Source organism: Cherax quadricarinatus, chromosome 70 (assembly GCF_038502225.1).
Source record: "Cherax quadricarinatus isolate ZL_2023a chromosome 70, ASM3850222v1, whole genome shotgun sequence".
In the NCBI taxonomy this organism is placed as follows: Eukaryota; Metazoa; Arthropoda; class Malacostraca; order Decapoda; family Parastacidae; genus Cherax; species Cherax quadricarinatus.
Genome location: NC_091361.1, coordinates 21,415,835 through 21,431,427, shown reverse-complemented (window position 1 = coordinate 21,431,427; position 15,593 = coordinate 21,415,835). Strand labels below are relative to the sequence as shown.

Genomic DNA, 15,593 nt, shown 5'->3' with positions numbered 1-15,593 from the left:
GCTGCAGCACAGACAGTGGGTCATGCTGCAGCACAGACAGTGGGTCATGCTGCAGCATAGACTAACTACTACCACAACTAGTGTCCCGTGGCTCTGCTACACTATTTACTACGTCAACTGTTACTACAACAACTACTGTTTTTACTAGTAGTGCTGCTGCTGCTGCTGCTGCTGCTGCTGCTGCTGCTGCTGCTGCTGCTGCTGCTGCTGCTGCTGCTGCTGCTGCTGCTATAATACTGCTGCTGCTACTGCTGCTGCTACTACTGCTGCTGCTGCTCCTGCTGCTAAAATACTGCTGCTACTAATATTGCCAGTAACACTAGTTAGTAATATTAACACTACTAGTGGAAGTGGTTGTAGTAACTCAGTAGTAGTAACGAGTGTCAATAGTAGTAAATATTAGTTGTACATTAAGAGTAGAGAAGCTTTCCACACACACACACACACACACACACACACACACACACAGTTAATGAGAAGAATCAAATCGGATGAGGATCAGGCAGGACTACAAAGAGACCTGGACAGGCTACAGCAACTGGCTCCTTGAATTTAACCCCGCCAAATGCAAAGTCATGAAGATTGGGGAAGGGCAAAGAAGACCGCAGACACAATATAGTTTAGATGGCCAAAGACTGCAAACTTCACTCAAGGAAAAAGATCTGGGGGTGAGTATAACACCGAGCATATCTCCTGAGGCGCACATCAATCAGATAACTGCTGCAGCATACGGGCGTCTGGCAAACCTACGGATAGCGTTCCGATACCTCAGTAAGGATTCGTTCAAGACTCTGTATACCATTTACGTCAGGCCCATACTGGAGTATGCAGCACCAGTTTGGAATCCACACCTAGTCAAACACGTCAAGAAATTAGAGAAAGTGCAAAAGTTTTCAACAAGACTAGTCCCAGAGCTACGGGGATTGTCGTACGAAGAAAGGTTGAGGGAAATCGGCCTGACGACACTGGAGGCCAGGAGGGTCAGGGGAGACATGATAACGACATATAAAATACTGCGCGGAATAGACAAGGTGGACAAAGACGGGATGTTCCAGAGATGGGACACAGACACAAGAGATCACAATTGGAAGTTGAAGACTCAAATGAATCAAAGGGATGTTAGGAAGTATTCCTTCAATCATAGAGTAGTCAGGCCTTGGAATAGCCTAGAATAGCCTAGAAAGGCGGGAACCATACATAGTTTTAAGGAGAGGTATGATAAAGCTCATGGGGCAGGGAGAGAGACCTAGTAGCAATCAGCGAAGAGGCGGGGGCAGGAGCTATGACTCGACCCCTGCAACCACAAATAGGTGAGTACAAATAGGGGAGTACACACACACACACACACACACACCTGACGTTACAGGATCAAAACGTAACTCTTGTGTCATAATTTTGGAAGTATCTCACCGTGAATGCAAAACTTACCAAACTTCTTTTCTCTCTCAGCCAGTAATGAGGGTGAGCAGCTTCTTGCCAACCCAAGTGAACAACTTCATGAGGATTGCTGAAGGAGGTGGCAGGAACGTGGCCTTGTCTCTCTCCACCATGTTTAAGTACCTGGTAGCGGTGCCTAAGGGAGTAGTGAAGATCATTGGCATGACTTGCTGTGAGTAGCCAAGGTCTGCAGTGTATTGCAGTTGTTGTCAGCTTTCTGTGCTTCCAGTTAAGGTATTACAGTTGTTGTCAGTTCTCTGTGCTTCCAGTCAAGGTATTGTAGTTGCTGTCAGTTCGCTGTGCTTCCAGTTAAGGTATTGTAGTTGTTGTCAGTTCTCTGTGCTTCCAGTTAAGGTATTACAGTTGTTGTCAGTTCTCTGTGCTTCCAGTCAGGGTACTGTAGTTGTTATCAGTTCTATGTGCTTCCAGTCAAGGTATTGTAGTTGTCAGTCCTCTGTGCTTCCAGTCAAGGTACTGTAGTTGTCAGTTCTCTGTGCTTCTAGTCAAGGTACTGTAGTTGTCAGTTCTCTGTGCTTCCAGTCAAGGTACTGTAGTTGTCAGTTCTCCGTGCTTCCAGTCAAGGTACTGTAGTTGTCAGTTCTCTGTGCTTCCAGTCAAGGTACTGTAGTTGTCAGTTCTCTGTGCTTCTAGTCAAGGTACTGTAGTTGTCAGTTCTCTGTGCTTCCAGTCAAGGTACTGTAGTTGTCAGTTCTCTGTGCTTCTAGTCAAGGTACTGTAGTTGTCAGTTCTCTGTGCTTCTAGTCAAGGTACTGTAGTTGTCAGTTCTCTGTGCTTCTAGTCAAGGTATTGTAGTTATCACTTCTCTGTGCTTCAAGTCAAGGTATTGCAGTTGTTGTCAGTTCTCTGTGTTTCCAGTCAAGGTATTGTAGTTGTTGTCAGTTCTCTGTGCTTCCAGTCAAGGTACTGTAGTTGTTGTCAATTCTCTGTGCTTCCAGTTAAGGTATTGTAGTTGTTGTCAGTTCTCTGTGCTTCCAGTTAAGGTATTGTAGTTGTTGTCAGTTCTCTGTGCTTCCAGTTAAGGTATTGTAGTTGTTGTCAGTTCTCTGTGCTTCCAGTTAAGGTATTGTAGTTGTTGTCAGTTCTCTGTGCTTCCAGTTAAGGTATTACAGTTGTTGTCAGATCTCTGTGCTTCCAGTCAGGTACTGTAGTTGTTATCAGTTCTATGTGCTTCCAGTCAAGGTATTGTAGTTGTCAGTTCTCTGTGCTTCCAGTCAAGGTACTGTAGTTGTCAGTTCTCCGTGCTTCCAGTCAAGGTACTATAGTTGTCAGTTCTCTGTGCTTCTAGTCAAGGTACTGTAGTTGTCAGTTCTCTGTGCTTCCAGTCAAGGTACTGTAGTTGTCAGTTCTCCGTGCTTCCAGTCAAGGTACTGTAGTTGTCAGTTCTCCGTGCTTCCAGTCAAGGTACTGTAGTTGTCAGTTCTCTGTGCTTCTAGTCAAGGTACTGTAGTTGTCAGTTCTCTGTGCTTCCAGTCAAGGTACTGTAGTTGTCAGTTCTGTGTGCTTCTAGTCAAGGTACTGTAGTTGTCAGTTCTCTGTGCTTCTAGTCAAGGTACTGTAGTTGTCAGTTCTCTGTGCTTCTAGTCAAGGTATTGTAGTTATCACTTCTCTGTGCTTCAAGTCAAGGTATTGTAGCTGTTGTCAGTTCTCTGTGCTTCCAGTTAAGGTATTGTGTCTTTTTATTGTTTATTAGTTACAATTTTCGTGTTACGATACTAGATTTATATCGTTTTTGAAAGTCGCTCAAACTGTTTGAATACCAATAATAATATTGCAAATTTGTTGTTTAAGACATACTTAGATAAACAAACCTGACGTTCATCACCTGGTGTTGTGAGTGTACTGTGACCAGTTTACCTGGTGTTGTGAGTGTACTGTGACCAGTTTACCTGGTGTTGTGAGTGTACTGTGACCAGTTTACCTGGTGTTGTGAGTGTACTGTGACCAGTTTACCTGGTGTTGTGAGTGTACTACGACCAGTTTACCTGGTGTTGTGAGTGTACTGTGACCAGTTTACCTGGTGTTGTGAGTGTACTGTGACCAGTTTACCTGGTGTTGTGAGTGTACTGTGACCAGTTTACCTGGTGTTGTGAGTGTACTGTGACCAGTTTACCTGGTGTTGTGAGTGTACTACGACCAGTTTACCTGGTGTTGTGAGTGTACTGTGACCAGTTTACCTGGTGTTGTGAGTGTACTACGACCAGTTTACCTGGTGTTGTGAGTGTACTGTGACCAGTTTACCTTGTGTTGTGAGTGTACTGTGACCAGTTTACCTGGTGTTGTGAGTGTACTGTGACCAGTTTACCTGGTGTTGTGAGTGTACTACGACCAGTTTACCTGGTGTTGTGAGTGTACTGTGACCAGTTTACCTGGTGTTGTGAGTGTACTGCGACCAGTTTACCTGGTGTTGTGAGTGTACTGTGACCAGTTTACCTTGTGTTGTGAGTGTACTGTGACCAGTTTACCTGGTGTTGTGAGTGTACTGTGACCAGTTTACCTGGTGTTGTGAGTGTACTGTGACCAGTTTACCTGGTGTTGTGAGTGTACTGTGACCAGTTTACCTGGTGTTGTGAGTGTACTACGACCAGTTTACCTGGTGTTGTGAGTGTACTGTGACCAGTTTACCTGGTGTTGTGAGTGTACTGTGACCAGTTTACCTGGTGTTGTGAGTGTACTGTGACCAGTTTACCTGGTGTTGTGAGTGTACTGTGACCAGTTTACCTGGTGTTGTGTGTAGTGTACTGGTGTTGTGAGTGTGACCAGTTGTACCTGGTGTTGTGAGTGTACTGTGACCAGTTTACCTGGTGTTGTGAGTGTACTGTGACCAGTTTACCTGGTGTTGTGTGAGTGTACTGTGACCAGTTTACCTGGTGTTGTGAGTGTACTGTGACCAGTTTACCTGGTGTTGTGAGTGTACTGTGACCAGTTTACCTGGTGTTGTGAGTGTACTGTGACCAGTTTACCTGGTGTTGTGAGTGTACTGTGACCAGTTTACCTGGTGTTGTGAGTGTACTGTGACCAGTTTACCTGGTGTTGTGAGTGTACTACGACCAGTTTACCTGGTGTTGTGAGTGTACTGTGACCAGTTTACCTGGTGTTGTGAGTGTACTGTGACCAGTTTACCTGGTGTTGTGAGTGTACTGTGACCAGTTTACCTGGTGTTGTGAGTGTACTGTGACCAGTTTACCTGGTGTTGTGAGTGTACTGTGACCAGTTTACCTGGTGTTGTGAGTGTACTACGACCAGTTTACCTGGTGTTGTGAGTGTACTGTGACCAGTTTACCTGGTGTTGTGAGTGTACTGTGACCAGTTTACCTGGTGTTGTGAGTGTACTGTGACCAGTTTACCTGGTGTTGTGAGTGTACTGTGTACCTGGTATTGTGAGTGTACTGTGACCAGTTTACCTGGTGTTGTGAGACCAGTTTACCTGGTGTTGTGAGTGTACTGTGTTTACCTGGTGTTGTGAGTGTACTGTGACCAGTTTACCTGGTGTTGTGAGTGTACTGTGACCAGTTTACCTGGTGTTGTGAGTGTACTGTGACCAGTTTACCTGGTGTTGTGAGTGTACTGTGACCAGTTTACCTGGTGTTGTGAGTGTACTACGACCAGTTTACCTGGTGTTGTGAGTGTACTGTGACCAGTTTACCTGGTGTTGTGAGTGTACTGTGACCAGTTTACCTGGTGTTGTGAGTGTACTGTGACCAGTTTACCTGGTGTTGTGAGTGTACTACGACCAGTTTACCTGGTGTTGTGAGTGTACTGTGACCAGTTTACCTGGTGTTGTGAGTGTACTGTAAGTTTACCTGGTGTTGTGAGTGTACTGTGACCAGTTTACCTGGTGTTGTGAGTGTACTGTGACCAGTTTACCTGGTGTTGTGAGTGTACTACGTGACCACTTTACCTGGTGTTGTGAGTGTACTGTGACCAGTTTACCTGGTGTTGTGAGTGTACTACGACCAGTTTACCTGGTGTTGTGAGTGTACTGTGACCAGTTTACCTGGTGTTGTGAGTGTACTGTGACCAGTTTACCTGGTGTTGTGAGTGTACTGTGACCAGTTTACCTGGTGTTGTGAGTGTACTGTGACCAGTTTACCTGGTGTTGTGAGTGTACTGTGACCAGTTTACCTGGTGTTGTGAGTGTACTGTGACCAGTTTACCTGGTGTTGTGAGTGTACTGTGACCAGTTTACCTGGTGTTGTGAGTGTACTACGACCAGTTTACCTGGTGTTGTGAGTGTACTGTGACCAGTTTACCTGGTGTTGTGAGTGTACTGTGACCAGTTTACCTGGTGTTGTGAGTGTACTGTGACCAGTTTACCTGGTGTTGTGAGTGTACTACGACCAGTTTACCTGGTGTTGTGAGTGTACTGTGACCAGTTTACCTGGTGTTGTGAGTGTACTACGACCAGTTTACCTGGTGTTGTGAGTGTACTGTGACCAGTTTACCTGGTGTTGTGAGTGTACTGTGACCAGTTTACCTGGTGTTGTGAGTGTACTGTGACCAGTTTACCTGGTGTTGTGAGTGTACTGTGACCAGTTTACCTGGTGTTGTGAGTGTACTGTGACCAGTTTACCTGGTGTTGTGAGTGTACTGTGACCAGTTTACCTGGTGTTGTGAGTGTACTGTGACCAGTTTACCTGGTGTTGTGAGTGTACTGTGACCAGTTTACCTGGTGTTGTGAGTGTGACCAGTTTACCTGGTGTTGTGAGTGTACTGTGACCAGTTTACCTGGTGTTGTGAGTGTACTTACCTGGTGTTGTGAGTGTACTGTGACCAGTTTACCTGGTGTTGTGAGTGTACTGTGACCAGTTTACCTGGTGTTGTGAGTGTACTGTAACCAGTTTACCTGGTGTTGTGAGTGCACTGACCAGTTTACCTGGTGTTGTGAGTGTACTGTGACCAGTTTACCACTACGACCAGTTTACCTGGTGTTGAGTGTACTGTGACCAGTTTACCTACGACCAGTTTACCTGGTGTTGTGAGTGTACTGTGACCAGTTTACCTTGTGTTGTGAGTGTACTGTGACCAGTTTACCTGGTGTTGTGAGTGTACTGTGACCAGTTTACCTGGTGTTGTGAGTGTACTGTGACCAGTTTACCTGGTGTTGTGAGTGTACTGTGACCAGTTTACCTGAGTGTGTTGTGAGTGTACTGTGACCAGTTTACCTGGTGTTGTGAGTGTACTGTGACCAGTTTACCTGGTGTTGTGAGTGTACTGTGACCAGTTTACCTGGTGTTGTGAGTGTACTGTGACCAGTTTACCTGGTGTTGTGAGTGTACTGTGACCAGTTTACCTGGTGTTGTGAGTGTACTACGACCAGTTTACCTGGTGTTGTGAGTGTACTGTGACCAGTTTACCTGGTGTTGTGAGTGTACTGTGACCAGTTTACAGTTTGGTGTTGTGAGTGTACTGTGACCAGTTTACCTGTGTTGTGAGTGTACTGTGACCAGTTTACCTGGTGTTGTGAGTGTACTCACGACCAGACCACGTTTACCTGGTGTTGTGAGTGTACTGTGACCAGTTTACCTGGTGTTGTGAGTGTACTGTGACCAGTTTACCTGGTGTTGTGAGTGTACTACGACCAGTTTACCTGGTGTTGTGAGTGTACTGTGACCAGTTTACCTGGTGTTGTGAGTGTACTGTGACCAGTTTACCTGGTGTTGTGAGTGTACTACGACCAGTTTACCTGGTGTTGTGAGTGTACTGTGACCAGTTTACCTGGTGTTGTGAGTGTACTGTGACCAGTTTACCTGGTGTTGTGAGTGTACTGTGACCAGTTTACCTGGTGTTGTGAGTGTACTACGACCAGTTTACCTGGTGTTGTGAGTGTACTGTGACCAGTTTACCTGGTGTTGTGAGTGTACTGTGACCAGTTTACCTGTGACCAGTTTACCTGGTGTTGTGAGTGTACTGTGACCAGTTTACCTTGTGTTGTGAGTGTACTGTAACCAGTTTACCTGGTGTTGTGAGTGTACTACGACCAGTTTACCTGGTGTTGTGAGTGTACTGTGACCAGTTTACCTGGTGTTGTGAGTGTACTACGATCAATTTACCTGGTGTTATGAGTGTACTACGACCAGTTTACCTGGTGTTGTGAGTGTACTGTGACCAGTTTACCTGGTGTTGTGAGTGTACTGTGACCAGTTTACCTGGTGTTGTGAGTGTACTACGACCAGTTTACCTGGTGTTGTGAGTGTACTGTGACCAGTTTACCTGGTGTTGTGAGTGTACTACGACCAGTTTCCTGGTGTTGTGAGTGTACTGTGACCAGTTTAAATGGTGTTGTGAGTGTACTGTGACCACTTTACCTGGTGTTGTGAGTGTACTGTGACCAGTTTACCTGGTGTTGTGAGTGTACTACGACCAGTTTACCTGGTGTTGTGAGTGTACTGTGACCACTTTACCTGGTGTTGTGAGTGTACTGTGACCAGTTTACCTGGTGTTGTGAGTGACTGTGACCAGTTTACTGTACTACGACCAGTTTACTGGTGTTGTGAGTGTTGTGAGTTGTAGTGTGACCAGTTTACCTGGTGTTGTGAGTGTACTGTGACCAGTTTACCTGGTGTTGTGAGTGTACTACGAAAAGTTTTCCTGGTGTTGTGAGTGTACTGTGACCAGTTTACCTATCGTAAGGGGTTCTTGAATGGAGATATCGTAGGATAAGGTAGACACACTTGTAGGATGGTAGGTGTATTGTCAGACTGAGATGAGAGATGGAGCCCGGTGCCTAGCCTGTTCACGCCTTGTAGGTCTGCCGCCGAGTGAGGACGGGACAGAGGGATCACTGCCCATGTGTATCCCTATGACGTCACACAAAGCCAAAGGCCTACGAGGGATCTCGTGTCTAAAGCACAGGGATGATACTAATATGCTATGCTATATAATACTGGGAATACAGGGATCAGCAACTATGCTGACAGCTCGGTCATGTTACGTATGTCGTCCCGACATACACTACTATACTATAGGCTGAACAGGCAGGCGGATCTGGGCTGATTCTATACAATAACAAATTCATATATAACTTAGAACTAATGGATGGTACAACATGATTTTGACGTAATGGGTGTTAACGTAATCATTACAAACTATAAGAACAAATCATTATACAATATGGATGGAATTGATCGATCGATCTGTATTCATGCACTCTACGGATTCTGAGGAAGAATAATTATATACAAAGAAGTGTTTAACAGAAAGGCAGATTCGGTGCACTCAAATCTAGACTGTTAATTCTCAGAATACGGAGGGAACGTGAACACGAAAATTTCTGACAAACTGATCAGCTAATAATAAAACACACAGTTGACAAATTCATTCATCTCGGACATCTAATTATACAGACTATGTACATTTAAACCCAATTCTGCGAGGGTAAGGTTTACATATGCAGAATGGTTATCATCTCTGGGAGGATTGAATTCCTCTGCAATGGCTAACACATGCCTTGACTGAGAGAGATCTGAACGAGTATCTACAAAAGATACAACTACAATCACTAGTGACTGTGGAATTACTAATTCGTCTGCTAGGAGTACTCAACTCGACTATTCGATACAGTAATTCTTGGCTCATTACAAAGTCACTAATGGGTACTGGTGGCTTCACAGTAAGAATAAGCTCTTCCTGGAGCAGGAATCGAATCACACCAGAACACAAGGGATCGGTTCTTTGGGCATTTTTGACATCCTCGACAGTAAATGGAGGATCTGCAGTAACTACACTAACGTGTCGCGATAAAGCATCTGCGACTACATTTGACTTGCCAGGTAAATTTTCAAAAGTGGGATTGAACTCTTGGATAGTCAAGGTCCATCTGGCTAACCTTCCAGTAGGCTGTTTGTTCTGGAATAAAGGTAACAGTTCTTCCTTACTGGAGGAAAGAACAAACTCGGTGGAGTGGATGACTCCCCCCGGTTGAAAAAAAATTAACGCTATAACACGCAATATGAGCAAGGGAGAACGAATCTACTATCTCAACTGCAAGCACAGGAGAAAAGAAATGAACACGGTGAACAATGCTGATATTCAATCTGAGTCGCACACAGTGACACGAGGTATCAGCTATAAAGAAACTACACTTACAACGTTAACATGTGAAAGTTACTCGAGAAATAACTTCTTACAATGCACTGATTACTGTCAACTAGGATGGGATCACCATCTGGAACATTAGGAACAACAACAGACACTCTAGTGAGAACACTAGCTGTAACAGAGACGTCTTTCTGCAGACAGCATGTCACATCAACAAGAGATGGCATTACTAGTTGCAAGTAATCGTTTTCTGACAAGGCATCCCCTGTGGAGAAACTACTACTCGAACTAGCAGTCATTGCAGGGATAGGCTGTGCACTCAAGGCAGTCTGAGTGTCCCCGGACACTTGAGGCAACGGAACACTATCCTGCAAGTCTGAAGGTATAGGTGGAACACAGATGGGAATGACAGAATTACTAGTGCCTGACCGCTCGGCTACGTTAATAAGTAATTCACGGATCTATAGGAACTTAATCTGAACTTCACATTTCGCAGCACTTTAACAAATCTCAGATACAAGCTGTGAGAACAAACACATTGCTCAAGGGCTAGATATTGTCTTTCAGTCAGTAAGGGAATGTTGGTACTGTGGACTGATTCATATTGACTTTGACTGGAATGATACACTAAGTGAACGTTCAAAAGTGACTGGGACATCTTCTCAGTGAAAATACTGAAGGGCATAAGTCAAGAAAAATGGAGAGAATGACACAATAAGCTTAAATGGAAAAAAATGCTTAACTATTCTGCATAAGTAATTAAAAATTGACAAGTTACACAGTAAGCAAAGAACTCACACAAGAATAATATGCAACTTAACAAACACTGAAAATCAAGAGAACTTGTACTTTGCTCAAATCTAATATGCTCAACTTTTACTTTAAATTGAATAAATGGCACAGTGAGTTGTCTTTACTTTCAATGCAACAAGGAAAATACACAATAAAATAATAAAATGGACTCAATAAACTTGTGCAAAAATTAAAACAAACACACAATTCACTGAAATAAAAATTAAAATGACAGACAGAATAAAATACTATGCACAGAACAGAGCATAAGAAACTGCACTGTAATAAACTGTATTGCACAACACTGCATAAAATTTTCTGCAAGAAAAACTTTAATAGCAACACAATATTTGCACAAGAATTATTGCAAAATGAGTCAATGTGCAATAATAAAAATTATAACACACAAGAAAAGAAATATATCAAGGAATGAACACTTTAACTCTTAACTGCACTTAAACAACAAGCAAAAGAACAATTTACTTTAAAAGGAGAACTTAAAAATTGCACTAAGAGTGAATTTGTTCAATAAAATATGAAAAAAAAATAATAGGTGCAAAAAAAAAACACACAACAAAAAGGAATACAACACTTACAGAGATGCAGAACACAACACATCAACATAAACACAGTACTAGAATTTTCTTGCAATGAAACTTGATGTGTGAAAAATTTTGTAAAATTGAGTTCTTGCTGGGACTTAAAAAATGGCACTATTGTCTGTGGAAATAAGACAAATTAAACACTGGCTGAATAAAGGAATATGAACACAAGAATGTTCAACACACAGGGAACAAAAATAAAATTACACAAATGCTGGGAAGAAAAAAAATAACAGACAACACTGAGTTGTGATGCAGAATATGAGGTGAAAAATTTACTGAGTTAATTCACTGGAATTCTGAAGTTTAAACACAAGTTCTATATTGCTCATATGTTGCACACACAACAAAGGAAACACTAAGTACTTACTTCAAGTGTATAAAAAGATACACAACACAACAGATATAAAATAATGCACGAAAATTAACACTGAATTAAGGAGATTAAAAGAAATGAATGCAATCAGTACATGATAAACACTGAGTCTGATCAAGAGTCACTGAATGTCACTAAGAGAAAAATTCACTGGGAACACAAAAGAAATGTCTCAACACTCGCAAATTTCTCTAAAAAAAAAAAAAATATTATAGCTGTAACACTTGAAAAAAATGAGATTGATGGATTGTTTATATCGTCTTGCTGCTGTCCTCTGCACAGATGATCGTAGAATTGCGCTTAAATCGGCGAGAGACAACACACAGGAGGCTTTTAAAGATGGCGCGCCACTCTCTAGCTCTTGACCCCCTATGTGGTCCTTAAAATATGGTGCTACAACCCTTAGCAGTGCACCAAAACACTGATGAGGTAGGTGAGTTGTAATGGCCGACTGTAGTTGGGTTTGTGGGTAATGGCTGAGCGAGGCGTCTGAGACCGGCAATGGTGCGACACACGTGATCGTGAGTGGCTGGGCTTATGGGTTGAACGTCGTAAGCCTCACTGAGAAAACCCACACTGCCGCGAAGATAATTCTAAGCCGGCTGGCTTAGAAGAAACCCACGAAATACTACAACACCACAAGGATGACAAGGAGCACTCAGAATGCTTGGAACTTGAATCACAAGCGATGAAGGCTACTCATGTGGCTTGCTTGAGTACTGGGGTAAGACACCTGGGTTAGTTGCTAGCTGGCTTATCTTAACCCTTCACACAGAATAGCTTGATAACTTCACACGATGAGCACAGCAGGGGTGGAAGCTGGCTTGGCAGGCAAAATAATTGGATGGAGTAGGCTAGGCTGGACTGGGCTCGGGTGTTCTGACTCCCCCACCACAGACTGGAAGCTGGCTTATTTTGCAAACTCGGGTCAACCCCTCGGGAGTAATGCAAAAGCAGATAACCACTAATACAAAGAGACTGACCAGTGAATAATGTAGAAGCTGGTAGAGTAGCTGGCTTGAGGTAGCTGGATGGGGTGAACCTCGGTAGGCCTACTGGTGACACGAAATGGCCGTCTTGCTGGTCGACAATTTTATCTCCAGAAATCGCTGTAATCGTCAGAATTACAGGCCCTCCGCTGCCACCATTTATCGTAAGGGGTTCTTGAATGGAGATATCGTAGGATAAGGTAGACACACTTGTAGGATGGTAGGTGTATTGTCAGACTGAGATGAGAGATGGAGCCCGGTGCCTAGCCTGTTCACGCCTTGTAGGTCTGCCGCCGAGTGAGGACGGGACAGAGGGATCACTGCCCATGTGTATCCCTATGACGTCACACAAAGCCAAAGGCCTACGAGGGATCTCGTGTCTAAAGCACAGGGATGATACTAATATGCTATGCTATATAATACTGGGAATACAGGGATCAGCAACTATGCTGACATACCTGGTGTTGTGACTGTACTGTGACCAGTTTACCTGGTGTTGTGAGTGTACTGTGACCAGTTTACCTGGTGTTGTGAGTGTACTACGACCAGTTTACCTGGTGTTGTGAGTGTACTGTGACCAGTTTACCTGGTGTTGTGAGTGTACTACGACCAGTTTCCTGGTGTTGTGAGTGTACTGTGACCAGTTTACCTGGTGTTGTGAGTGTACTGTGACCAGTTTACCTGGTGTTGTGAGTGTACTGTGACCAGTTTACCTGGTGTTGTGAGTGTACTACGACCAGTTTACCTGGTGTTGTGAGTGTACTGTGACCAGTTTACCTGGTGTTGTGAGTGTACTGTGACCAGTTTACCTGGTGTTGTGAGTGTGCTACGACCAGTTTACCTGGTGTTGTGAGTGTACTGTGACCAGTTTACCTTGTGCTGTGAGTGTACTGTGACCATTTTACCTGGTGTTGTGAGTGTACTACGATCAGTTTACCTGGTGTTGTGAGTGTACTGTGACCAGTTTACCTGGTGTTGTGAGTGTACTGTGACCAGTTTACCTGGTGTTGTGAGTGTACTGTGACCAGTTTACCTGGTGTTGTGAGTGTACTACGACCAGTTTACCTGGTGTTGTGAGTGTACTGTGACCAGTTTACCTGGTGTTGTGAGTGTACTACGAAAAGTTTACCTGGTGTTGTGAGTGTACTGTGACCAGTTTACCTGGTGTTGTGAGTGTACTGTGACCAGTTTACCTGGTGTTGTGAGTGTACTGTGACCAGTTTACCTTGTGTTGTGAGTGTACTGTGACCAGTTTACCTGGTGTTGTGAGTGTACTGTGACCAGTTTACCTGGTGTTGTGAGTGTACTACGACCACTTTACCTGGTGTTGTGAGTGTACTGTGACCAGTTTACCTTGTGTTGTGAGTGTACTGTGACCAGTTTACCTGGTGTTGTGAGTGTACTGTGACCAGTTTACCTGGTGATGTGAGTGTACTACGACCAGTTTACCTGGTGTTGTGAGTGTACTGTGACCAGTTTACCTGGTGTTGTGAGTGTACTACGACCAGTTTCCTGGAGTTGTGAGTGTACTGTGACCAGTTTACCTGGTGTTGTGAGTGTACTGTGACCAGTTTACCTGGTGTTGTGAGTGTACTGTGACCAGTTTACCTGGTTTTGTGAGTGTACTACGACCAGTTTACCTGGTGTTGTGAGTGTACTGTGACCAGTTTACCTGGTGTTGTGAGTGTACTGTGACCAGTTTACCTGGTGTTGTGAGTGTGCTACGACCAGTTTACCTGGTGTTGTGAGTGTACTGTGACCAGTTTACCTGGTGTTGTGAGTGTACTGTGACCAGTTTACCTGGTGTTGTGAGTGTACTACGATCAATTTACCTGGTGTTGTGAGTGTACTGTGACCAGTTTACCTGGTGTTGTGAGTGTACTGTGACCAGTTTACCTGGTGTTGTGAGTGTACTACGACCAGTTTACCTGGTGTTGTGAGTGTACTGTTACCAGTTTACCTGGTGTTGCGAGTGTACTGTGACCAGTTTACCTGGTGTTGTGAGTGTACTGTGACCAGTTTACCTGGTGTTGTGAGTGTACTGTGACCAGTTTACCTGGTGTTGTGAGTGTACTACGACCAGTTTACCTGGTGTTGTGAGTGTACTGTGACCAGTTTACCTGGTGTTGTGAGTGTACTGTGACCAGTTTACCTGATGTTGTGAGTGTACTACGACCAGTTTACCTGGTGTTGTGAGTGTACTGTTACCAGTTTACCTGGTGTTGCGAGTGTACTGTGACCAGTTTACCTGGTGTTGTGAGTGTACTGTGACCAGTTTACCTGGTGTTGTGAGTGTACTGTGACCAGTTTACCTGGTGTTGTGAGTGTACTACGACCAGTTTACCTGGTGTTGTGAGTGTACTGTGACCAGTTTACCTGGTGTTGTGAGTGTACTACGACCAGTTTACCTGGTGTTGTGAGTGTACTGTGACCAGTTTACCTGGTGTTGTGAGTGTATCACGACCAGTTTACCTGGTGTTGTGAGTGTACTGTGGCCAGTTTACCCAGTGTTGTAAGTGTATCACGACCAGTTTACCTGGTTTTGTTAGTGTACTGTGACCAGTTTACCTGCTGTTGTGAGTTTACTGTGACCAGTTTACCTGGTGTTGTGAGTGTACTGTGACCAGGTTACCTGGTGTTGTGAGTGTACTACGACCAGTTTGCCTGGTGTTGTGAGTGTACTGTGGCCAGTTTACCTGATATTGTGAGTGTACTGGAACCACCTTACCCAGTGTTGTGGGTGTATCACGACCAGTTTATCTGGTGTTCCGAGTGTACTGTGGCCAGTTTACCCAGTGTTGTGAGTGTATCACGACCAGTTTATCTGCTGTTGTGAGTGTACTATGGCCAGTTTACCCAGTGTTGTGAGTGTATCACGACCAGTTTACCTTTTGTTGTGAGTGTACTGTGACCAGTTTACCCAGTGTTGTAAGTGTATCACGACCAGTTTACCTGGTTTTGTTAGTGTACTGTGACCAGTTTCTTGGTGCTGTGAGTATACTGTGACTAGTTTACCTGGTGTTGTGAGTGTACCGTGACCAGTTTACCTGGTGTTGTGAGTGTACTGTGACCAGTTTACCTGGTGTTGTGAGTGTACCGTGACCAGTTTACCTGGTGTTGTGAGTGTACTGTGACCAGTTTACCTGGTGTTGTGAGTGTACTGTGACCAGTTTACCTGGTGTTGTGAGTGTACTGTGATAAGTTTACCTGGTGTTGTGAGTGTACTGTGATAAGTTTACCTGGTGTTGTGAGTGTACTGTGATAAGTTTACCTGGTGTTGTGAGTGTACTGTGATAAGTTTACCTGGTGTTGTGAGTGTACTGTGATAAGTTTACCTGG

General features: G+C 44.1%; 1 protein-coding gene across 1 annotated transcript in view; it reads left to right on the top strand.

The window, feature by feature from the left end:
- LOC128703182 (thyroxine 5-deiodinase-like) overlaps positions 1-15,593 on the top strand; it is a 225,252-nt gene that overhangs the window by 20,266 nt on the left and 189,393 nt on the right. Inside the window, exon 2 of the mRNA XM_070099887.1 lies at positions 1,450-1,609. Coding sequence (XP_069955988.1) covers positions 1,450-1,609 — 160 coding nt within the window. The remainder of the gene's footprint in view (positions 1-1,449; positions 1,610-15,593) is intronic.